This window comes from Vicia villosa, linkage group LG5, assembly GCF_029867415.1.
Source record: "Vicia villosa cultivar HV-30 ecotype Madison, WI linkage group LG5, Vvil1.0, whole genome shotgun sequence".
NCBI classification, from domain to species: Eukaryota; Viridiplantae; Streptophyta; class Magnoliopsida; order Fabales; family Fabaceae; genus Vicia; species Vicia villosa.
Window position 1 is genome coordinate 163,256,085 of NC_081184.1, and position 25,714 is coordinate 163,281,798.

Sequence of the window (25,714 nt, forward strand, 5' to 3'; positions counted from 1 at the left end):
GAAACACGCTTTAAAGATCACAGGTGGAATAAGAGATTTCCAATAATTATTTGAACCAATTTGTTATTCAAATTTATTTTACTTTTGTTTCATAATTTTTTTCAATAAAAATATTTAATATGATAAAAATTTATTTAAAAAAAAACGGAAAGAAAGCTACTCTTTTTTTTTTTGACAAAGAAAGAAAGCTACTCTAAATTACTTTACTTTCAGAATTTAATGAATACAATTTTCTTCGTGGTTAAACCAAAAACCAAACATTTGATTATGCAAGGAAGCATCAGAAAATCGAAATCGTTATTCTTCGTGAGAACGGTTTGAATTTTGATAACGAAAATGGGAGACACAGTGGAAGAAACCAAAACCAATTTATCAGAGAATTCCAACCCTAATCCCAATCCAGAATCAGAAACAGAAACCCTAACATTAGATGGTACCTCCTTCAATACCAACAATCAGAGAGAAATATTGAAAGCAATTGAAGTTGTCGAACGAGATTCCTTCGCCATTGCTCAGAGCTTCACCTCCGTCTTCGAAGCACTCCGATTGTCCCTCTCTCAATCCACCGACACCTCATTACATCATATTCAATGCTTCACCGACGCCGCCGGTCATCTTCAAGAATCCGGTACTCATTCCTCTTTTTTTTTCTCTAATATAACGCTCAGAATAATCATAACAATAATCTTGATTTGTTTGTGGTTTGTTTCAGTGCTTGATGCAGCTACTAAGGGGAATCGATATATAAATTCGTGTCTCAAGTAAGTTTTTATATGTGTTTTTGAAAATTTTCTCAGAAAGTTAAATGAATTAGATAAAGTTTGATGTTAAATGATGCAGATTGAATGAGGAAATGAAGAGCGTTGATAGTCTAGCATCACAATTGTATCCAATCACTCTGATCTTTGCTAATTGTTAACTTAATTTGTTCTTACCGTTTTTGTTTATGCTACTTGGAAGGTTAAGCATAGATGTCACTTACAAGTCACAACGACGTTCTTCCATTTTTGGACTAGTATTTTACTAGGTTTGTTGTTTATTATTATGTATATTGTATACTCTTACCGAGATGAAATGTTGTGTTGGATGTGTGTTAAGACTAGACGGGATAAGAGTTGAAATGGAAATATTAGAAAGAGTGTTGGGGTAGGAGTTATAGTAGAAAATATGGTGGTTACTAGACTTAAGTGATTTGGGCATGTAGAGAGAGAAGACATGAAGATTATGTAATAAGGAGAATAGATTAGATGGAGAGTAGTCAAACTGCTAGAGGTAGATGAAGACCTAAAAATGTTATAAGAGTAACTTATAGAAAAAATTTCGAGATAAATGAGTTGGATAGAAGTATGGGTTTTTATAGAATATTATGATGTAGTTTGATCCATGTACGGTGGAAAAAGGTTTGGTTGTTGGTGTATATTTTACAAAGTATGTAAGAACTGAACATGTTTTCTATTATGCTAATTATTTGATTAGGAGCAATTTGGTGTTTTGCATTTTTCTTATTTGATCTGTTTTCAATGGAAATCCTTAATGATTTGAAGAAAAATCCTGAGACGGCATGTAGATGTTCTGGACTCGGCTGTTAACAAGCTTCTTCATGTCTCTTAACACCTGGGAATGAGATTCAGTCCTATATATATAAAACAGCCTTTTAGATGAAGAATTTGAAAAATGTATGTATCTATATGTATTTGATATATTGTGCTGGGTTAGTGATGTGCTGACAGAGCAACATTATTTGGACAAGTAATATTAGGGCAGAGAATATTGTGGTTGTGATTTAAATTGTTAGGTGCTTATTTCCCAAATTACTGTTATTATTACTACCATTATTCCTAGCAGATAGTATGAAATGGTTGAAGTTTCAGCTGGTGATTTATGACTTATGTCGCCCATGTTATGATCGCTGCTCATAAGTGCTGTTAGTAGTAGTTTAGATACCAATCACTTGGGAACAAAATTACTTATCATTGCATCATTTGATACGTTATTTTGTTCTGAAACGGGTTTTGTTGTGAATATATAGGTAAATGGTTGTTGATAGTGTAATGTCCTTTTGTTGAAGAAAGTGTAGGGATCATCTACAGCCTGCAGCACCGTGCTTTGGCTGTAGAGTATCGGAATCTATACAGAAAGCACATACTCTGAAAAGGATGGGAATTGCATTCCCTGATAAAGTTGTGCAGTGCAGTTGATTGAGATTGATTTACCAACCATATAATATGAATACCCAATTGGCATTTAACAGTTTGGATTAGTTCCCTCCAGGCAATCCTGGTCCAAAAAGATGAGGTGAGATAACAAAGTTAATAAAGGAAAAAGGTAAAGTGAAGCCAAAAGAAAAAAAGATAGGTAATGTGACACTGAAATGTAAAAGATATGTTGACCAACTTGTCCTGGATGTCTGGTGTGTATTTTTTCCACTGACAAATATGAAAATGATAATTCCAAATCCAGGCTGGTGAAGATATATATGGAGTAAATGGGAAGCATGGTTGGGTGCTGATGATTAAAAAATGAGGCTCTGATTAAAAAAGGATAATTTTTTTTGGTGAGGCATGAAGTGCAATATTCTTCAATAACTTCAATTCAAGTTTCTTTTTGTCAAGGGACGAGGGATCTATGTAATCATGGCAAAAACCACCTACTGAGACTGTCTGAGATGCTGTATAATATTCTTTAAAAAACCATCCAAACTTGCTGCATCCGTAATCATATTTTCCAAATCTGAGCTAACTGCAGCTTTCTCTAACATTCTAACATGCAACATTGGCCGAACAGGAAAGGAAAAGAATGGGTTAAAGCCTCCTTAAAACTCGGGGTGTTTGTTTTAAGTTAAGAAATAATACTTGAAATAATATTTCTATCCAAGTGTTTGTAATATTTATTTAATTTAAAAATTATAAAAAATAAAATGAATAAATAAATATGAGTAGTAAGGTGTAGTTAGTTGAATTTTATTTCTATGAAAATGTCGGATTTCCAACTTTTTAAACTTAGGAATAAAAATAGAAGAATTATTTGTAAATAAAATTCCCAAATATAAAATATGCCTGGAAATATTATTTTTTTAATAATTGAATCAAACGTAAGAATATGTTGCATTACTATATTGCATTACTATATTCTCAAGAATATCTTTTACAACTTTGAAACTAACATCCCTTGGGCAAATTTACAAAACAGGAATTATTATGAGAATTTCTTTATCCATCTCCCTATCTTCTTGGTGACCTCCAGCGAAATTCCGTAATTGCTCCTTTACTTCGGAAATGCATTTTCGAAGTTGAAAAAAGACTTATTTCGGAAATGCATTTCCGAAATCACCTTTTTTTTACGTAAAAAAAAAAATTCGGAAATGAACTTCCAAAATATTGCGCGTTCTACTGTTTAAACAAAACAACCCCCACCAATTCCATTTTACCCTAAAACTCAAATATTTTCAAAAATCTCCCCATTTGTGGTTGCTACTACACGAACTTGCTCTACAAAGTTGCTCCACAACCTTCAAAGACTACTCAAAGGCTACATTCAAAGCTTTAAAATTGTAAGTTCTCACAAACTTAAATTGTAGCATTGATATTCAAATTAGGGTTGTTAGAAATTAGGATAATGATATAGGGTTGAGTTACTATTAGTCACTTAGGTTGTTTAGATAGGAAAAATCTGATTTTGAAGCATTTAGGGGAAGAAATGAGTTTTCTGCAAAAATGGAGTCGCAGGTGTTTTCGGAAATGCATTTCCGAAAACACCTCCCTAACCAGTTTCAGAAATGCACTTCCGAAGTTGACCCAGAAAGTTTTTTTTTAATTGTTTCGCCTTCTAACCTGTTCGCTTATGGGTTTCAATTGTTTCAGGAATATGGAAGGCAACCCCGGACGTATCAGACATGGGAGAGAGACACAGACAGCGTCGGCTAGACGCGAGTGGGCGGCGCATCTTGCATCGACGCGGGGACGGGGTGGAGTACGAGCACCCGTACAGACAGATGAGTCTCGTTCCTCGTATGGATCGAGGAGTCGGCTGACTCGGGTATCTTCTTCCCGTTAGGAGGAGGTACGGGAGGAGGAGGAGGAGGTGAGATACCAGGAGGCGGAGGAGGAGATACCTGATGTTGATCCTCCACACGGGGAGGAGGAGGAGGGCTACCCGGAAGGGCCTAGGGACACGTCCGTGCTGATTTTCTACCACGAGCACGTCGCTCGACGTGTCTGGGAGGGAGAGGTATTTTTTATAATTTATCCGACTTTATTATTTAATCATTTTTTATTTAGCTTTTTATTCCACATTTTCTTAACGGTCTAATTAACAATGTTTTTTGTTTTTGTTTTTGTTGTAATAGGAAAGGCCGACTTTACAAATGGTGAACCACGCGCGGAAGATTTTTGGTCTCTTTAAACCAGAGGCGCAGTGGTTTAATGCGGTGACTGCTTCCGGGCTAGGTGGGTGTGCATGACCGGGTATACCACCATCAGCCACGACATGCAGGGGGCTTTTGTGGAGCGGTGGCATAGAGAGACGTCTTCTTTCCACTTACCGGTTGGGGAAATGACGATCACCTTGCACGATGTGCATTGTCTTCTCCACTTGCCGATTAGGGGATGCTGCTGAATTATTCCCGGATCCAGAGGGTCGATGCGATCGAGTGGATGGTGATCTATCTGGGTATGGACCCAGATATTGCTGATTTTGAGTGTCGGACGACAAATGGGCCTCATATCTGGTTCTCCACATTGAGCGATCAGTATGAGCACCACTTGGTGGCAGCGGCCGATTCTAAGGACGCGGGAGCTGTCTATTTTTTTGTTTTTGTTGTTGTGTTTGTTTTTCTCCGAAGTTGCTATGTTTTGATAATCTAGGTCGTGTGCACATTAATATATATATATATATATATATATATATATATATATATATATATATATATATATATATATATATATATATATATATATATATATATATATATATATATATATATATATATATATATATATATATATATATATATATATATATATATATATATATATATATATATATATATATATAAAGTAAATATTATCTGGATCTGCATTTGAGGATCACAATCATTCAGTTTTCATGTCATGTTTGGTCAGTTTCTTAACAATGCCATAACTTATTCACTTTGTAATCTAAAGCTGCATGTTTTTAAAATTAAGAATCAACAGATAAAATAGTTACAGTGATAATATCAAGGTAATTATTACTTCTATTTTAAAATGAATTTGGTTTTAGAGTCTTACTTTTCAACGTAAAAATGAATGTTAATTTTTCAATTGTGTTCATTAATTATGTACACTATTCTCAAGTTCCAATATATTAATAAAATTAATTTTAAAAAATACACAATTTTTTTTTAATAAAAACACAATATTTAATATACTATTCTTAAATTTTTTAATTTGTGTGTAAAAAACTTAAATGACATTCATTTTGCAATGGAGAGAGTAGTATTCATGAATTAAACCGTACAACCATGTGAATTAGTGAGCATTATTCAACTATTGATTAATTATTGTCCGTCAACTAACTCAATATTGACAATGACAAAGCACAACATGATTCAACATCATACCTATACCTCCAGTGAATCAACATATTATGTGTACCCATTTGGTATGGCAAAATTAACAGTCCTATAATTTGCAATATGTCTCTTGATTTGATAATTGTCATTGTGTGATCTCCATCAATCTCAAGTGGTCCTTTCATCTTATCACTAACAGTATTTTTGCTACGTATATTTTCTTTTTGGTAATATAGGCTGCTTAAGAGGTGGCAAAATGGATGAATTGAATTGTTAATGATTGGATGCAAATAAATCATTAGTCCATTAACAAACATTGAAACTTCTTTAAAAAAATTCAATCAAATTCATCAATTAACATCATTTTAATGGATGAAAATCCATCCACCCTAAAAATTAATTTAAATATAATCAAATATGTTTTCAAAAAAAATGTTTTGCATAGAATATTTTTTTTACGTTTTCAAAAATAAAATTAATATTTTATATTTCAGGCAAAAAATTGATATTTTTTTGGTAAATCAATTATTCTTTTTGAAATAAAACATTTTATTTATTTCAAAGAACTAATACAAAGCAAGGCAAATAAGCCATATAATTTGACCATATTTACATGAGAATATTAACAATATGATTTCTATACTTGGGTTGCATCCACCCTCTATAGACTATAGAATCAATAGTATTTCTAATGATACTTTGTGTATCTCTATAAGACCCCTTATCACCAAAAATCTTGGAATTTCTATACATCCAAATGCCATAGAAGACTTCAGCAACAATAGCTTTCAGCAAATCAATTATTCATATTTTTAAAAAGCTCGATTTTTTATATTTTCAAAAAACTCGATTTTTTCATTTTTTCAAAATAACTTGACTTTTTGTTTTTCTGAAAAAACTCGATTTTCTATATTTTTGAAAAACTCAATTTGTGTATTTCTGACAAACTAGATTTTTTGTATTTCTAAAAAAACTCATTTTTTGTTTTTTTCGAAAAAACTTGATTTTTGTTTTTCCGAAAAAACTTGATTTTTATAATTTCGAAAAAGTTAACTCCTTGTATTTCCAAAAAACTCAACTTTTTGTTTTTCCAAGTATTGATTAATTATTGGTTACCTTAAGTGATTGACAATGGAAGTTCACATGAAAATAGAGATTACCTACTACTATAATGAGGATAGCAAAAGTGTTGAAAATAAATAGTACGTAAAGTAAAGTAGTAGGACAACCTAAGTAAATAAAATTACATCTTACAAAAATATTTTCGAGGATATTTTAATATACAAAAAATAATTGTAATACATTTCCTATGATGCTTTCATATTTTACTAGGTAAGTTCCCGTGCGCACGCACGGGGTTGTAGTAAGTTGTTATTTTGTTAAGTTTAAGCAAAAGATAAAATGAATAATATATTTGATTAAGAAAAATTGTATATTCTATTTTTTATTTTAGTTAAGTTTGAAATGGATCACTTCCTATTCTCCTATATTAAAATAAATATTGTATTGTTAAAATTATGTTTTGTAAATTTTATTTTTGTTGCTCATCAAATATTTATCTTACATTTTTTATATTAGTGAAAAATATTTTATCATTATTTTCATAAATACCGGTCCATGTTTTTTTTACTTACTAGCAATAAATATTTATTTTGTATTTTTATTCTATAGTGAAAACTATTTGTCTCATATATACCTTTTAAAATTATAAGTGAGAAATATGTCTCGGATATTTTTTTAAAATTAATTTGTGTAGATAAATGTGTTTTGTATGCTTTTTATATTTCGATCTTATTAAAAACACTAATTATAACTAATTCCTAGTCTTCTTAAGATATTTTTCTCATGTTTGTTCATATCTCAATAATAAATATTTGTTTTGTATTTTTTATATCAATCAACGAAAAGTAATTGTTTACCATTTTTTTATTGAGTGATCAATAATTGTCCCATTTTTTACTTATTAGTGACAAATATTGATTATGTGTTTTATTTTATAAGTGAAAAATAATATTTGTCTCGTATTTTAAAAAATAATATTGATTTTAGTATTTTATTTTATTAGTGATGCAGAAGACACACTAAGACCATCTCCAATGGTAGTTCCTTCTAATAAGTTCTCCACCTAGACATGCCACATCATAGTACCATTGCATTGCAATGCAACTATGAAAAAATTGTGGTACCCAATCAAATTAGTTTATAAGGTAAAGTTGTGGGCCCAATAATAACTTTTTAGAATTATACAATTAAAATAAAAATTATAAAAATTATTTTAAGATGATGTGGCTAGTGGGACCCATAAAGAACCCAAAAATGGGTTGCACCATTGGAAATGCTCTAAGTAGCTTCCGTATATCATGGTGGTTCACGTGATTGCAATAAACCAATCAACCCTAAAACGAAACACACACTTGATCTAGATTGTAAACATGCACCGTACCAGCTTTTAGGGAAGCATCCGCCTGAGAAACATTACAAGCCATAGCAGCAAGAAGTGCAATTCCATGTTCTGCAGCATTAACAACAAGGCAACCAAATTCAGTAGCAGCGTGTAGATTCACATTATCAATCCTAACACCAGCTCTACCAACAACTTTCAACTTTCCTTTACCAGCTTCAAACACTTTCCTCGTAAATTTGGTACCACTTCTCATGATCAAAGTATCACATGTTGAGATCTTCGTGCAAAACTCTTCAGGTGAAAGGTCATAAGCACATACCACATTACCTAGTTTTCTCAACACTTGTAAACCCGCTTCTCTAAGCTTCTCGGAGACCATGATCGTTGGCTTCTCTAAGCTTCTTGGAGATATTTGAAGATATTGACTTTGAAGACGATGATGAAGAAGAAGAGATCAAAGGTGAAGGGAATATTGATATGGTAGAAGCAGAAAAAGCCATGGAAGTTGTCTATTTTTTTATTGTTGTTGTGTTTGTTTTTCTCTGAAGTTGCTAAGTTTTTATAATTTGGGCCGTGTGCACATTGATATATAGCTACAGTGCCATAACAGAGCCATAACTTATTCACTTTGTAATCTAAAGCTGCATGTTTTTAAAATTAAAAATCAACCGATAAAATAGCTACAGTGGTAATTTCAAGGTAATTATTATTTTTTTAAAAAATGAATTTAGATTTAGAGTCTCACTTTTCAACGTAGAAATGAATGCTAATTTTTCAATTGTGCTAATTAATTATGTACCCTATTCTCAAATTCCAATACATTAATAAAATTAATTTAAAAAAGTACACAATTGTTTTAATAAAAATACAATATTTTAATACATTATTATTAAATTCTTTAATTTGTGTGCAAAAAACTTAAATGACATTCATTTTGCAATGGAGAGAGTTGTATTCATTAATTAAACCGTAAAATCATGTGAATTAGTGAGTATTATTCAACTATTGATTAATATTGTTCGTAAACTAACTCAATATTGACAATGAGAAAGCACTAAATGATTCAACATCATACCTCCACATAAATTAAAGGATTTAAAGTATAAAAGAAAAATAATCCTTTGGATTATCGAAAATTGGTTGGATGAATTAGATCCATCCATGTATATAAATGAATAGATTTAATCCAATCCATTAACTTATTTTTTTATGTTGCTAATGGATATTATGAATTTTAACTTAATGGATTCAATTGACACCCGTAATTATTACCCCATGGAATAAATTATTCAACAAAAGCTCTCTCGGATCGAGAGAAGGACAATTTAATAGTTTATTTAATTAAATAAAAGATCAAAAATAATTGTGACCTTCATTTATAATTTGGGATATTCCTGAGTCCTTCAGAAAGAGAAGGACAATTTAATGGATTATTTTATTAGATAAAACATCCAAAATAATTTTGACCTTCATTTATAATTTAGGACATTCATGGGCCCTATAGAGAGAGAATGACAATTTAATGGTTTAATTTATAAAATAAAAGTTCCAAAATAATTTTGACCATCGTTTATAATTTGGGACGTGCGCATTGATATATGATATTTGTCATTGTTGAATCCATCGACCTCAAGTGGTCCATCAAATGTTTCATCTAAATAGGTGAGCATATATTCAAAGTATTGATTAATTATCGGTTACCTTAATTGAATATTGACAATGGAAGTTCAAATGAAAATAGAGATCACCTACTTTAATGAGGATGATAAAAGTGTTGAAAACAAAGAGTACGTAAAGTAAAGTAGTAGGACCACCTAAGTAAGTAAAATTACATCTTACAAAAAAATCTTCGAAGATATTTTAATATACGAAAAATAATTGTAATACATTTTGTATGATGCTTTCATATTTTACTAGGTAAGTCCACGTGCGCACGCACGAGTTTGTAGTAGGTTGTTATTATGTTAAATTTGAACAAAATATAAAATGAATAATATGTTGATTAAGAAAAATTGTAAATTTGAAGCAGGTTTTATTTTGTTGTTCATCAAATATTCATCTTGTATTTTTTATATTAATGAAAAATATTTTATCATTATTTTCATAAATATCGGTCTCATGTTTCTTTTACTTACTAGCAATAAATATTTATTTTGTATTTTTAGTGAAAAATATTTGTTTCATATATTTTTTTAAAATTATAAGTGAGAAATATGTCTCGCATATTTTTTAAAAATTAATTTGTGTCGATAAATGTGTTTTGTATTCTTTTTATATTTCGATCTTATTAAAAACACTAATTATAAAATGATATAAATGGTACATAGAAAACATTCATAAGCTGGAAAAGACAAGAAATTTAAAATCATATACAAATCAAGTCTCCTACTAAATGCATACAATTGGCTTGTCTTCAACAATGCACAACGGAAAGATAAAATCTGATGAGGTCATCATGCCATCTGCTCGTCCACAGTCTTCAATGCGAACCATCTAGAATTTCTTTTACTTCTAACCCTGAAAAAAATTAAAAGGATTGGGGTGAGATTACTAAATCTCAGTGAGTTCCCTTATCTTATGGGTTCACTCTGTTCTACAAGGTAAATGCAATCAAAACGGATCCACCGTGGATCTGGGGTTTTTCTCACAATCGGATACAAATACAAAACAAGGGGAATATCACCATTGGAAGTCCCATAACTAACCAATGAAATAACAACAAGCATAAAGCTAATACAAACAAGTATGTCGACCCGTACCCATGTACGAGGAATCTTGAAGCATCCTAATGTCCATACATAGGCCACACAATCACACCCTCGATGGGTTATCCCTTGTGCCTAATATCAAGAGACTTGCATATGCACACCGCAAGTGAAGCGGATAAGTCCTACGTGGAAATTTATCTGTGACGAGTTACCGAAGTGACATTGCCTAAGTGGCGTCACGACCATATCAATCACCCATACGTAGGTGTGTGGATGCTAGTGCAAATACGCCATCATGACTACACGAGCCCATTATGCGAAAGCCTAGTGATATCGCCTATGCGACATCACTAAACCGAAGTGATGTATCCTACATGGCACCACAACCTCACTATACCAAGCACTCCGGTGCATCACACAATTGTTAAGTATTTTCCAACTCCATAATTACTAATATACTTGTACATCACAATTCATCTTGTCCCAACCAAAGTCCTTGTCTGGGCAGGAGATTTTAACAACATTCATAACTCTTGGTTTCACTCTAAATCTCCTAATACCTTTCGCATTTGAATCTCATTCCAATAGAAATCTCAACAAGTCTTCTTCACATTGAGTTGGTGATAGAAACTCTCTACAATTCTTCTTTTACGCATGCCGCTACTTTGGCATCACAAACACGACTTTAATATTTCTAAAAGTTTATTTCCCCTTTACTACTACTTCACTTTTCCTTAAAAGCCATCGACACCCAAATCATCTTTAATACCGAACATCTCATTCTCTCAACTTATTCGTCAACAACATATTCTACTTGACTTCGTTTCGAACAACTACGATAATAACCATTTATATTAAAAAAACTCACGTTTTTTCGTAACCGACTTCTGAGTACCTCCATGCAGGAATGCATCTACCGTACTTAAAACGCTCCCATAAGGTAGAATATATTTTCACCTCTTCATAGGTTCAAAGAGCACATCAATTCGTTACTCTGAACATAAGATATGAATTTTCCAAGTTATCCGAAAATGCCAACATCGACGTCATACCGTAACACACCTTACAACATCATCCAAAACAGAATTTCCTTTGGATAATCACCAATACTTTAAATCCACACTTATCCCTTCAAATTCCAAACTCTAACTTGCGATCCATAACCATCCAACAACATCATCAACTTTTTAACAATCACTCATATGGATCCCACGACAAAGTATACAACAACTTTCATCATTCTAACATCCCTCTAATGCCGACATTACACGCACGGGTAATTCAAACTGACAACTTCACGGTCAACCAGCAGCGACGAAACCTCGTAACTTCATAAGTCCCATCTTCAAAAATTATCTTATTTACTTGGCATTCACTTTCCGAAACATAAGGAATCTACACTCCATTCGTAGATTAATGACCGTCACATTGATTCTCATCCTTCCAAGAAGTAACCATTAACAACGCCTGATCATTCTCCATCCAGGTGCTCCAACTTGATTAACAACGAAACCTTGCACCCATGTCACCTTTGTGTTCGGAAATCAACAGACTTCGAAAATACATGCACTGTCTCCATCAGCAACACACTGAATCAACTTCGTACAACGGAACATATCCGAGAAGTAAAGCTTCTACCCCACTTATCTCAAACCAACTCCTGCACACAATCGATTAGAAAAGAAAAAAGTACCGATAGTGTTTCGCACACATGTCACGTACTAAGAAACAACACATCGACAATATTCAACTTTCACATTACTTTACTGACTCGACAACTTGGACAGACGAACCGACCTGCTCTGATACCACTAATGTAACACTCCAATTCTACTCTCGGTAATTAATCCAATAATCAGAGTATAATAATTAAAACATAAGAACAAGATGTCACATTTTTCTTCGAAACAACATAACATGCTCAAGTTAAACAAGTTGATACATAACACTTATATTCGAATGAACCAAAATAAACTTCCTTAAATATCAAACTTCACATTTTAATACATAGCGGAAAATATTTGTATTCATGTTATCCAAACATTTTACGTCCAATCATAACAACCAAACGTTCATCCCTTCCCGAGTGTTACATATCAGAGAATGACCTGACTCGACGTAATCAACGGAGAATTAAAATCTTTCAAGCTACTCCGAAAGTGCACTAATCTTTTTAACCTGCGCGTTACCAACATAAGAGTAACATTCAAACAGAAGGGGTGAGATATCAAACCATATAATTGGGTTTATGATAAATAATATAATAGATCAGATTATATGAAATCACCGCTTCACAGTATCAACATCACAAATTCACTTCACTTCACATCATTATATTCAACAAGAAATTAAAGTCACAATTCAAGTCACAACACGTCACATAAATTCATACACATGAAATATAGAATGAGACACTAACAATGCATATGCATGTGGTACCATGGGCTTCAGCCCCCATCGCTAATTGCCAATTAATAGAGGCATCCAACAAGACATAAGCCTTCATCACAAGTTGCCAATCCAGGCCATCACAAAATATGCAAATGTATGTGACTCGATGAATGCAACATCACATACTCAACAATAACAAAACTCATCACGAGGCATACACCTATCTCACTGTTATTACCAATAAATATAGGTAATTCATCATCGCAATTATTCCTGCAACTTCGCATCATCAACAGAATAATATCATTTCATCATCAATGATATATCGCAAAGAAAATAACAACATTATAAAGTATTCTCAAAACAGTCCCTAAAATCGCCATGTATTAATCTCTTATTTTACCAATTATTCTTCTACGGTTAATTTACACACATACGATAACTTCTACAATTCACCAACGCGACCAAAATATTCGTAACTCGCTCGATAAAATTAATCAGGTTATTCGACTATTTTCTGTTAATTAATTTTCTGCTAACTTACTGTTATCTTCTGCATTTATTTCTGCTACAAAAATTCCCAGAATACTATTGCTACTAAATATTGCCTGCTATTTCCATCCTTCAATTATTAACTTGAATTACTGGTTTGCTATATTATTTACTGTGGCATTTTTGCTGTTAATTATCCTCTGCTACTGTTACTAATTCATTCTACTAATTAAAATTAACTCTCATTTAATCACCATGTGGTATTACTAATTATCACTATGTAATTAATTCAGAGTAGTTATACTGACTACATGTACCATAGTATATTGACTAATTAAATAATGCATAATTATGTGAGAGGCCACCACTACCTCTAAGAGGCAACCGTGATTGCCTCTCTTGCACCAAGAGGCAACCGCCTCCTTCCCCATCCCATGAGGCATGCGCCTCTTGATATGCACGTGATGAGAGGCAGGTGCCTCTCACCCCTTTTGATTCTTTTTTTTTCTTTTTCTTGAGGCGACCGTCTCTTACCATTGTGGCCCCCGCCACTCACACTTCTTTCTTCTAATAATTATTTCCAGTTCAATAATATTCTTTCAAATCCTTCAGTTCCAGAATTCCTTCGGTTTACGAACCTTCAAGTCAGTTATTACGCACAGACTAAAACATCGTATAATCATAGCAATTGCTTAGCTACAATTTTTCCTGGCATAATTTCTAAAAACCAATTTCATCAACATGAATATTTCCACAACATCACAAACTCATATCAGTCAAACAATTCATTCCATAACACGATTTCACATCATAATGCAATTAGATACGGAACCAATTCATCAATTTCAGAATATTCTTAACAAATCAACACACACATACACAGTGACAATTTTAATAACCTAACCCCACATACTATTCATCATATACCCTATTATAGAGTTAGAACCCCACCCTTACCTTGGATTGGAGACTGCTCTATAACTTTCCGATCAAATCCTAGCTTTTTGCCATGCCTTCCAACCATTTGCCTCTTCTCACTTGCAGCTTCTACGTACTCTTCTTTCTCCAAAACCTTTTTTTTTCTCTTACTGACAAAACCTAATTCTTTTTTTTTCTTAACAAAAATAATATTACTATTATTCTTAATAATTCTATTACCCTTATTGGGCCTAATATCAGCACCCCAAACTTACCACTTACCACCATAATATAAGCCCAACAATTAATCTTAAATTATTTTAATATTATTGTTAATATCAACCAACCAATTAATCAACTAAATAACAACTTAGAAACTTAAATCAACACTTCTCGACATTTCGCAACTTCAACAATTTCAACAAATAATTCAAAAATATTTAATTAAATAATTAATTAAATACCAGGTGTTACAGGGTCATACGTGATTTACCACTTAGTAGTAAGGCCTGCTTTGATTTAAGCATATATCAAATCATATCATCAAGCCACACAGGAAAAAAACTTCCAAATGATCAACCCAAACAACGACAAGCACAATATGATCACAACACAACATTTCAACATAATACATTCATTAATCTCACATATACATGAGATTAACATATACGTGGTCATATATTGCATCACACATTTCTGACATATACATGTATTAAGCATACATATTTCAAAATTGCACAATTGAGTGATCATACATGACATTACACATTCCATAACACGACTTTACAAGTCACAGAATGCTAACGAGGCATCCAGTTCCCACTATGGAACTGGACTGCACTCAAGGGAATTACAGAATAATTTTTTTCTAGGAGGGTGTGCTAAGCAGCGTCCTAGCGCGCTCTGAGAAATACACCAGGTTAGTCCCAGGCGAGCGCGCTAAGCACACCCCGTGTGCTAAGCGCAATATGTGAAATGCAGAAAAAAAGAACTGAACCAGTACAAAATTAAGTCTTAAAACTTCATTATTTGCATCCTAAAACATGTATTCACAGTACTAAGGCATAGAAGCTAGTACAATACAGTTTATCCATTTGCTAATTCAAGCATGTAACAAGAATCCAAACACCGACACAAAATAGACATTAGCTCACTAACCCATTCAATCATACAATTAAGTCCAACTCCTACCCAAGTTCTAACTATGGAATTCACCTTGCATTTCTGGGGAGGTTTAAACAATGATGATGCTGCTCCTCAAGTTCGGAATTCCTGGAAATCCATTCTGGTTGGATATTTCTCATCCAATGACAATGTTTCAGATTCAATTCTACATTAGTCCATATGGGGTTATACATGTGCTCACTAAGTCCTTGAATCTTTTACTTCAAATTCCTAGATTGTTAGAACGACTTGCTCTAAGTTTACCTTTATTATATAGCAAAACTTCTTACACTGATCCTTCCCCCAGTCTTAGACAAAACTTCTTACTCCTTGCAAAGTTTATGTATGCGTTTCTATCTATTTTAACATGAATTAAATTGAGTATGTTCGGGTAAGTGCAATTCTTGATAAAGTCATCATATTTAATTTTAGCATATTTGGTTTTGCTTTTTATGGTGAAGTATTTTTCACCACACTAGGCACATGGGTGTGCAGTATCGGGGGCACCAATGCGAAGAGTTGCATAAACATGACCTTCATGAAGCGACTCAAGAGTTTTCCATTGCATTACATTCATCATTTTTCATGCATTTGTATTTTTTATTGTGGTGATGTGTATTGCATGTTATTTATGCTTCAATTTTGCATCACTCCATGTATATGAGTATATGTGAGTACATGCTCTTACTTTTGCAAAACGTCGTTGTGTGGTATTTTAATATTTATGCAATAAATAATACTTCTCATGGCTTGCCTTGTCTCTTTTTGATGTTTTCAAAAAAGGAAAACCATATGCGATATGAAGTTGAGATGCACATATTCAGGAGAGCCTCCGTGAAGACACGAAATGCATCGTCGCAAGTTTTGCCATCATCAAAAGGGGGAGTATGCGAGTGCATTGCCCATTAGATTTTTTGCATGATGTCAAAACTAGGAAAACTTTTGTAATTATGTATATTAGACGGTATCTCTGAATCATTATGTCCACCTTTACATTATGGACCTTAGAATGCTCTTAGAACATGTTTGGAAAATGTATCATACATTAAAAATCAGTTTCATGGCATATTAAAAATTGATTTTTGCTCAAAACACATATCTATGTATCAACACATACGTTGTACGAGTTGACACATATGGGTCAATATTCAAGCATGTAACCTCTATTTGAATGTGGCGACACATACAACCTTTCAGGTCGACACATACTAAAACAAATACTTTTATGTGTCGACATATGCGATGAATGAGTCGACACATGTACTGCATTTTTAAAGTCTGTAGCTTCTGTTTGAATGTGTCGACACATGACCTTACGCAGGTTGACGCTTGTATTAATATGTATCTATGTTTGAGTGGAAGCTGATTAACAATAAGATTCATACTAAAGATAATATGGAAGGAATAATACCTCTAGGCGTGAAGGGTGTAAATGTGGATGCAAAATAAATGAGAGCTCTCAACATTTATAGCTAAAGTGTGAATATTAAATCAATCTTAAAGTTTTGTTTTATAGCGGTTAGGAATTATGTGTCTTTCTAATTGTCATCAAGGTTCATTCCCTTCAAAATTTTAAATCTCATTCTTTTATTGTTGTGACTCGTAATTGCTTAAGTGTCATCTGTGACGCACATCTGTATTATCAAAAAGAAAAAACAATTGCATACTTTCAACAAAAAAATTAAAGCTTTTGCGGTATAAAGAAAAAACAATTGCATACTTTCAACAAAAAAATTAAAGCTTTTGCGGTATAAAGAAAAAACAATTGCATACTTTCAACAAAAAAAATTAAAGCTTTTGCGGTATATTAAAAATATCAAAACTTTTCTTCACGGTGATTGAAGGCCATAAGGTTTGAGGCGCTGCTCGATTTAAATTTTTGATGGCTTAAGAGTGCCACTAATACTTGATATTCCATCATGCAAGTAATTTTGTATTTTTGTTTTCTTTTATTTTTGACATCAATCAACCTCTGTTTTATTTTTAATACATAGGTATTTTGTTTTTTTTAAAATAAAAATAAAACATAAATAAATTTAAAAGTCCGATCACCATACTTCACGTACTAGAGATATAATTTTAACTAAATTTTATATGGGCGTTAATTGACTGAAGAAACCATTGTCATTCATACTAGGAAACCATTATCTTAGAATAAAACTTCAAACATTTTGACAAATAGTATTATTTTTGTCACGCCAAACAAATTCAATGTGCCATTCCAATTGTCACATAATCATTATTAGATATGCTATAGTTTTATAACTGTTTGACTTAGTCAACACTAGCTTTTATATGTATTAGAAATGATATAGTTTAGTTTGTTAAGCTTTACACAATAGACTGTAACAAACTATAGCCACATATATATTGTGTGCTACACTATTGTAATATCACAGTTTTACAATTCAATATACAGAACAAGTGCAGAGCACTTTCAGTTTCAATATGGTATCATTCGTCTAGATCCATTATCATCTTCTTCCGCTTTCAAATCTCTTCCGAGTTTCTGAGAAACTCGCATCTCTCTCATCTTCCAAGAAGTATCTTCCATGGCAGAGCATGATCAAGTGTCTTCGCAGTTCGCAAATGCCATGACTCACAACGCGTTCGGACCAAAGCTCTCCATCAAGCTTCAAGAAACCAACTTTCTTCTTTGGAATCAACAGGTTGAAGGAGTGATTCTTTCGCACAAGCTTCACAAATTTGTGGTAAATCCGCAGATTCCTCCGATGTGCAAGACTGATGAAGATCGCATCGGCAACACCATCTCTGCAGAATATGAGGCTTGGATTGTGCAAGATCAGGCTCTATGCACATGGCTCCTATCTACGATCTCTGAAGCAATTCTACCTAGGGTTCTTTCTTGCAAACACTCTTATCAGATTTGGGACCAGATTCACAAACACTTCAATGCGCTAATGCGAGCTAGAGTTCATCAGTTACGCGCTGAGCTAAAGATCACCAAGAAAGCGAATCGATCCATCTCTGAATATGTCTTACGAATTCGAGCTATCGCAGATTCACTCCTAGCCATTGGAGATCCCATCTCTGAACGTGACCAAATTGATGCTATATTGCAGGGTTTGCCAGAATAATACAATCCCTTCGTAATGATGGTGTATGGCAAAATTGAACCTCCAACACTATATGATGTTGAAGCATTGCTCTATGTGCAAGAAGCACAACTTGACAAGTACCGTCAAGAATTAGCTCTTACAACTGCTACAGCCAATGTAGCACACACAGTTGAAAATCAAAGTACCAAGAACACCAGAGGAAATCCCCAATCTGCAAGAGGTCGTGGGAACACCATCAGAGGCAGAGGACGCGGCAGAGCCAGAGGCTCATACACTTCAGGAAACCGTCCAACTTGCCAACTATGTGGAAAGTATGGGCATGCTGTTGCTGATTGCTGACACATGTATGATGAAAACTTTGAACCTGCTCAAGCCAGAACTCAAGGAAATGGTCAGGTAAATCAGGGAAATGAAGAGCAGAAACCTCAACCTTCAACATCAGCTCAAGCCTCAGCATTCTTGGCTCATCAAGATGACCTCACCATACCTGCAAACCTTGAATCCCAGGCCTGGTTTGCAGACTCAGGTGCATCTCACCACATTACCTCTCATAACTCTTATTTTCATAGTCATAGTCCCTATGCTGGATCTAATGAAGTTCTAATAGGAAATGGCCAAGGTTTATCCATTAAGTCTATAGGCTCAGTAAAAATTAAGTCCAATACATTGCCTAATACTGTGCTATCCTTAAATCATATGCTTCATGTACCTAGCATTTCCCGTAATCTTATCTCTGTGTCAAAATTTGCCAAGGACAACAATGTGCTTTTTGAATTTCATGCTGACAAGTGTTATGTCAAATCTCAGGGATCTAAACAAGTACTTCTAAAGGGCTCACTTGATTCCAGTGGACTGTATTGCTTTCACAATCCACTGATGGAGTCCTCCTTACAACCTACAGCCAACTCTGCTAGTGTCCAAGTCAATACCTCAAATAACAAGTCTCAAGACTCAGGTTTCAATAAATTTTCTTTGTGGCACTCTAGATTAGGGCATGCAAATTCTGTTGCTGTTAAAAATGTACTCAAACTTTGTAACATTTCCTTGAGCAATAAAGATTCTATTGAATTCTGTAATTCATGTTGCATAGGGAAGTCTCATAGAATTTATGCCCCTCTAACACAAACTGTTTATTCCAAACCCTTTGAGCTCATACATACAGACCTATGGGGACCCTCCCCTAATCCTTCTAGTGAAGGCTATTCCTATTATATAGCCTTTGTAGATACATACAACAAATACACATGGATATATTTCTTAAAACAAAAATCTGAGGCTCTCTTTGTGTTCAAACAGTTTGTTGCATATGTTCAAACCCAATTCAACACTAAAATCAAAGCTGTTCAATCAAATTTTGGGGGAGAATTTCGCCCCTTCACCAAATATGTCAATGAGTTAGGCATGATTCATAGACTAACTTGTCCCTATACTTCCCACCAAAATGGGACAGTTGAGAGAAAGCATAGAACTATTATTGAAATGGGACTAACACTTCTAGCTCATGCCAATCTACCAATCAAGTATTGGGATCACAGTTTCTCTACCTCTGTGTATCTAATCAATAGACTTCCCACATCCACATACCCTGAGTTTACATCCCCTTTTCACTCACTATATAATAAACTCCCTGACTATGCTAATCTTAAAACCTTTGGCTGCTCCTGTTTTCCACATATCAGACCCTATAACAAAAATAAGTTACAACTTAGGAGTAATAAAAATAAAACATAAATAAATTTAAAAGTCCGATCACCATACTTCAAGTACTAGAGATATAATTTTAACTAAATTTTATATGGGCGTTAATTGACTGAAGAAACCATTGTCATTCATACTAGGAAACCATTATCTTAGAATAAAACTTCAAACATTTTGACAAATAGTATTATTTTTGTCACGCCAAACAAATTCAATGTGCCATTCCAATTGTCACATAATCATATTGTTGTCACGTCAAACAAATTCAACGTGTCACTCTAATTTTATTATACTCGAATTGAAGTTCAATAATTCATTTAAAAATCATTATAAAAATATAAAATACACAAATTACAGTGATAAATCGCGCAACACACTGGTCAATATCAAGTTACTATTATTTGAATGAATTTATTGCTTGTTTCTTGCTCACCACAACAACAACAACTCATAATTTATTTATAGTTAAATCCCTTGTTCTATGTCACCTGTGTCATATGTAATGTAATACAAACCAACATAGTTGACATTTTATATTTAAAATATTTTAAGTATGATTATTTTAAGAAGAAGTAAGTGATGAAAAATGAAAAACTCAAATTTATAAAGTCCATATACTCCACCTCTTTTAATTTTTTTTAAATAGGCAACAACACAAATCCATTAAATCGAATATTAGGGATACTCGAACTTAGAAACAAGAACAAAACAAACTCAAGATGAAAAAAACTACTCTAAAAAAGAACAATTAGAAGTGGTTTTACAATTAAATCTTAACTACCTCCAAGACATAAGCTTGATAGAATTCAAACATTCCTCAAAACTAAAAATTATACTTTGAAATAAAATAACATTCCTACACAACTAAATATTTCAAGATATAACAAGTCAGATCAAACATAAACAAGAATGGAAGTCTCCTTTCAACACAGGGAGAGAAAGATGAAGAAAATTAACAAGATGATGTAGATTGAACAATACCTTATCTCCAACCCAATTAGCTAATACGTTCCATATGCGAGAAGAAATGAAGCAAGATTAAAAAATATGAAAGACTGTTTCTTCTTTCGTGAAACAAAAAATGCAACACTTGTCCCTTGCCGATACCACCACACCTATTTTAGTTAATTGATCTCTAGTGGATAGCCTGTCAATAATCAATCTACGACAAAAAAAGAGAATTCTTTTTGAAGCATTAGTCTTTTACAATTTATTCAGCACCAATCAGATTTCACTAGACCAAAGCAAGGACGATCCAACCTTTGAAACAAAATTATCTTAAATTATAGACCAATTTAATATTAATAATTTTTTTTATGATGTATTCTTTACTATTTAATACTCTCTTCATCCAATTTTTTAGTTTTCTTTTTTATATAATTAATGAAAAAACATTTGTTAATAAAAATAGAGATCGTAAAAAAAAATAATGATGGACAATGAGGAAAAGAACTAAAGTCGTCTTTAAGGGATGTAAGGACGACTACCACACAAGATTTAAAATTTATCATGGTTTAAATGTGACTAGTTAGAGCTTCATAATATATTTTTCACGCTTTAGTTGTGGCAAAATAGGGTCTTTATTTGATTTATCACATAACCATGACTAACAAACGCATGCTCTCCAAAAACCTAAGAGAACTCTGAAAAAATCAATGTAACTTGTTTTAATATTTATTGTTAAAAGTCATAACATGACAAATATAATGTAACATAAATTATCAATTCAATAAATTAAGGGTAATCTATGCCGACATTTGTTTTTGAATCATATGTTGAGAGAATAAAAATCAAGTTATCGAAGTCGAAAAGGTAAAACATGTTCATAATGGATTAATTTCTATTCATCAAATTTGTTATGAAATTATTCATTGCCCGTTTACTCTTTCTTCTATTTTGTCTTTTGGAAGGACATTTGGCTACCGATAGAGACAACATTTGTTCTAGGTTTCATCGTCTTTATGAATTGATGGTCAAGAAAAATATTTATTTCATAGATATGAGAAGATTAGGTTGAGATTCTAAAAGTCTAAGTTGGAAATGACATATGAAATCTTCACTTGGGAGGAAGAGTAAGTGACTCAGGGTGCGTTTGATTTGCTAAAAAACAAGGTACTGGACAGGACAACTTTTGTTGTGCTCTGTTTGATGCAGAAACTAAATCATAGTACTGGACAAAAAAATTGGCAAGGTACTGGACAAAACTATAATTTCTTGTCCCCCACTAAACCATGGGACAACTTTTTGTCTCAAGCACTAATTATAAAAAAAATATAAAAAAATTATTTTTTACTCTCTTTCTTATTATTAATATTTTTATTCATAAATATAATATTAATATTATATATATATATATATATATATATATATATATATATATATATATATATATATATATATAATGTTATAATAAAAATTATACTGTTGTCCAGTCCAATAACTATCAAACACAGTCCAATACAAAAAATTATCATGTACTGTCCTGTCCTGTCTAGTATTGTTCTGTGCAGTACTTCATATTTTACAAATCAAACGCACCCTCAGTGTCATTATTGATTGTATACTATTATTTTGTAAGATAATGTTGCTAAGGTTAGGAGTTGACCCTTGATTGTGATGCACGATACTTGATAAAAGATGGATATCATACTATGACTCATGAAGATCATATTGATCCTAAACCATCTTTAGAGCCCATTTGAAACAATATCATGTTAAGTGTCTATATTTGTGTGGAAGCTGGTCAACAATAATATTCATACTAAAGATAATATGGAGAGAATATTACCTCCAAGTTTGAAAGGTGTAAATGTGGATGCAGAATAAATGAGAGTTGTCAACATTTATACCTAAAGTGTAATTTTTTATTTATTTATAAAATTTGGAGTTGTGTCTCATAGTGGTAAGCAATTATCTGTCCTTCTAATTGTCATCAATGCTCATGCCTTTCAATTTTTTGGATCTCATTCTTTTAGTTTGTAACTGTTTTAACGTCATCTGATTGACGCGTATCTGAATTATCTAAAAAAATAATTTGCATACTTTTAACAAAGAATCAAAACTTTTGCAGATAATTAAAAATGTCAAAAATCTTTTCTTAATAGTGATTGAAGGCTATAAGGTTTGAGGCATTGCCCTTAAATTCTTGACTTAAGCATGCCACTAATATTTGAGATTTCATCATGCAGGTAATTTCTTGTTTTTGTTTATGATATCAGTCAACCTCTGTTTTATTTTTAAATATATAGTTATTTTGTTTTTTTAAAATAAAAATAAAACATAAATAAATTTAAAAGACTAATCACCATACTTCAAGTAGTATAATTTTAACTAAATTTTATAGGGGCATTAATTGACTGATGCAGCAATTGCCATGCATACTAGGGAACTATTATTACAATTATTTGAGTGAATTTATTGTTTGTTTATTGCTCACCACCACCACAACAACAAAGAATTTATTTATTGTTAAATCCCTTGTCATCTGTTGTCACTTTTCTCATATGTAATTACAAATCAAAATATTTGACATTTTATATTTTTAACATATTTTAAGTATGATTATTTTAACAAGTAAGTGATGAAAAACTCAAATGAAAAAAAGTCCATATATTTCAAGTCTTAGTTCATACTATGAAAATACATCTTTAAAAATATTGAATGGAGTTTCACTATTTATTAGTACTCCATCTCTTTTAAATTATAAATCACTTTGAAAAAAATTATCTTAAATTATAAATCAATTTAATAATAAATTTCTTTTATTATGTTTTCCTTACTATATAATTAATGAAAATATAATATTATAAAATTATATATAATTTTTATTTTTCATACAAAATTAATTATATTTTTTAATTATTCTAAAAGTCTGGAACGATTTATAATTTGAGACTGAGAAAAATCATTTTATTCTATTGTAATAAATAATGATTAATGTTTACATGTGCCTCAAAAATATAAGATAATAAATTACTTATCTAATATACATATATAAAAATCTAAGTACTGTGAAATCCATTAATTACCCTCTGATTAAAATTAACAATTAAACTAATTACAATGGGTAGATTAGACATTTTGTAACACTACTATCACCATATTGATTTGACATTTATTGCATCTGATGTGTCAACACATTACATTTTCATACAATATTTATTTATTTTTTATCACTAAAATCACATCATCATTATTAGTATTCAAGTAACAAAAGCAATAATGCTAATTTGAATTCTTTACACCTAATAATCATGTACATGCATAGATGTGGAAAATGGAAAGTCACATTTCAAATAACCACCAAGGTACAACTTTCCACAAAACTCTTGAGTTCTTCGAGCTACCAAATCAATTGAACTATCACCATATTGAACTATTACATAAACCCAATGCCTCTCCATTTCAATCCACAAAACTTATCTTCATGTTATTGATTCCATGATATTTAATTTGTGTGGCTACAGATTCAAACTATGAGCCCTCTATTACACCCTCTCTACTACAACCTCTCTATTTGTTTTTAGGCTCTGAAATTCTGTGGAGCCATAACCCATGGCTAATCAACATCATTCCCCTTCCGCCGTTCTCCCATTAATGCCTTACAATAGTGGTCTTATTTCATGATAATTATTTTTCATTGCAAACATATTCAAAATTCCAATCATCCTGTAGTTTTTCTTAAGATTATTGTCTCTGAGAGTCTTCCTTAATCAATGAGTTGAATAATAAAAAATGACTCAGGCAATGTTTCATGTTTTTGCTGCAAATATAATATATTCGCTTCAATATTTTGCAATGGTGTTTCAAACCAGCTTCCCGGCATGCAATTTAGGAACAAGTAATCAATGACAATGACATTCCAATTTTTCTGAATCAGACATCAGAGATTGTTATTAGAAATTTTGTATATATTCATGTGCTTGAGTTGATGCTTTTTTGCAGGTATTGGCCCCGGGAGAAGCGAGGGATTCTACTGAAGTGATATCAGACTTTTTAGGAAGAAAACCCTCGATTCAAGCTTACTTCCAGAACAAAACAAAATACAGTACTTTATAAGGTTTTTTTTTCTACAGCTATTTGTCCATTGACAATATTTATTGGTGCCTACTTACAATGGCTTATTAGGACCACCCGTTATCCAAGCATAATTGCTCAGTGTAAAAAATAGTACTTTTATTAATTAATACTATTATTATAGATAGTTATTGTATTTTGCTGGAAGAATAGTAGAGTCGGAATCATCATCACCGGATTTTTAAAAAATTCGTAGTTTTTACTGCAAAATTAAATTGATAACTAACAATCA

The 25,714-nt window shown here is 32.3% G+C and overlaps 2 protein-coding genes across 2 annotated transcripts; one reads left to right on the forward strand and one right to left on the reverse strand.

The window, feature by feature from the left end:
• Positions 1-201: 201 nt before the first annotated feature.
• On the forward strand, positions 202-1,887 carry LOC131608057 (uncharacterized). Its single transcript, XM_058879996.1, has 4 exons — positions 202-628; positions 713-761; positions 841-885; positions 1,545-1,887. Exons 1-4 carry the CDS (start codon positions 337-339, stop codon positions 1,609-1,611), a joined length of 453 nt encoding a protein of 150 aa, XP_058735979.1. The 5' UTR covers positions 202-336; the 3' UTR covers positions 1,612-1,887.
• A 6,060-nt stretch (positions 1,888-7,947) lies between these two features.
• On the reverse strand, positions 7,948-14,083 carry LOC131605919 (D-3-phosphoglycerate dehydrogenase 3, chloroplastic-like). Its single transcript, XM_058878207.1, has 2 exons — positions 13,918-14,083; positions 7,948-8,348 (listed from the first exon to the last, which is right to left on the reverse strand). The coding sequence occupies exons 1-2, from the start codon at positions 14,081-14,083 to the stop codon at positions 7,948-7,950; spliced, it is 567 nt and encodes a 188-aa protein (XP_058734190.1).
• Positions 14,084-25,714: the final 11,631 nt, after the last annotated feature.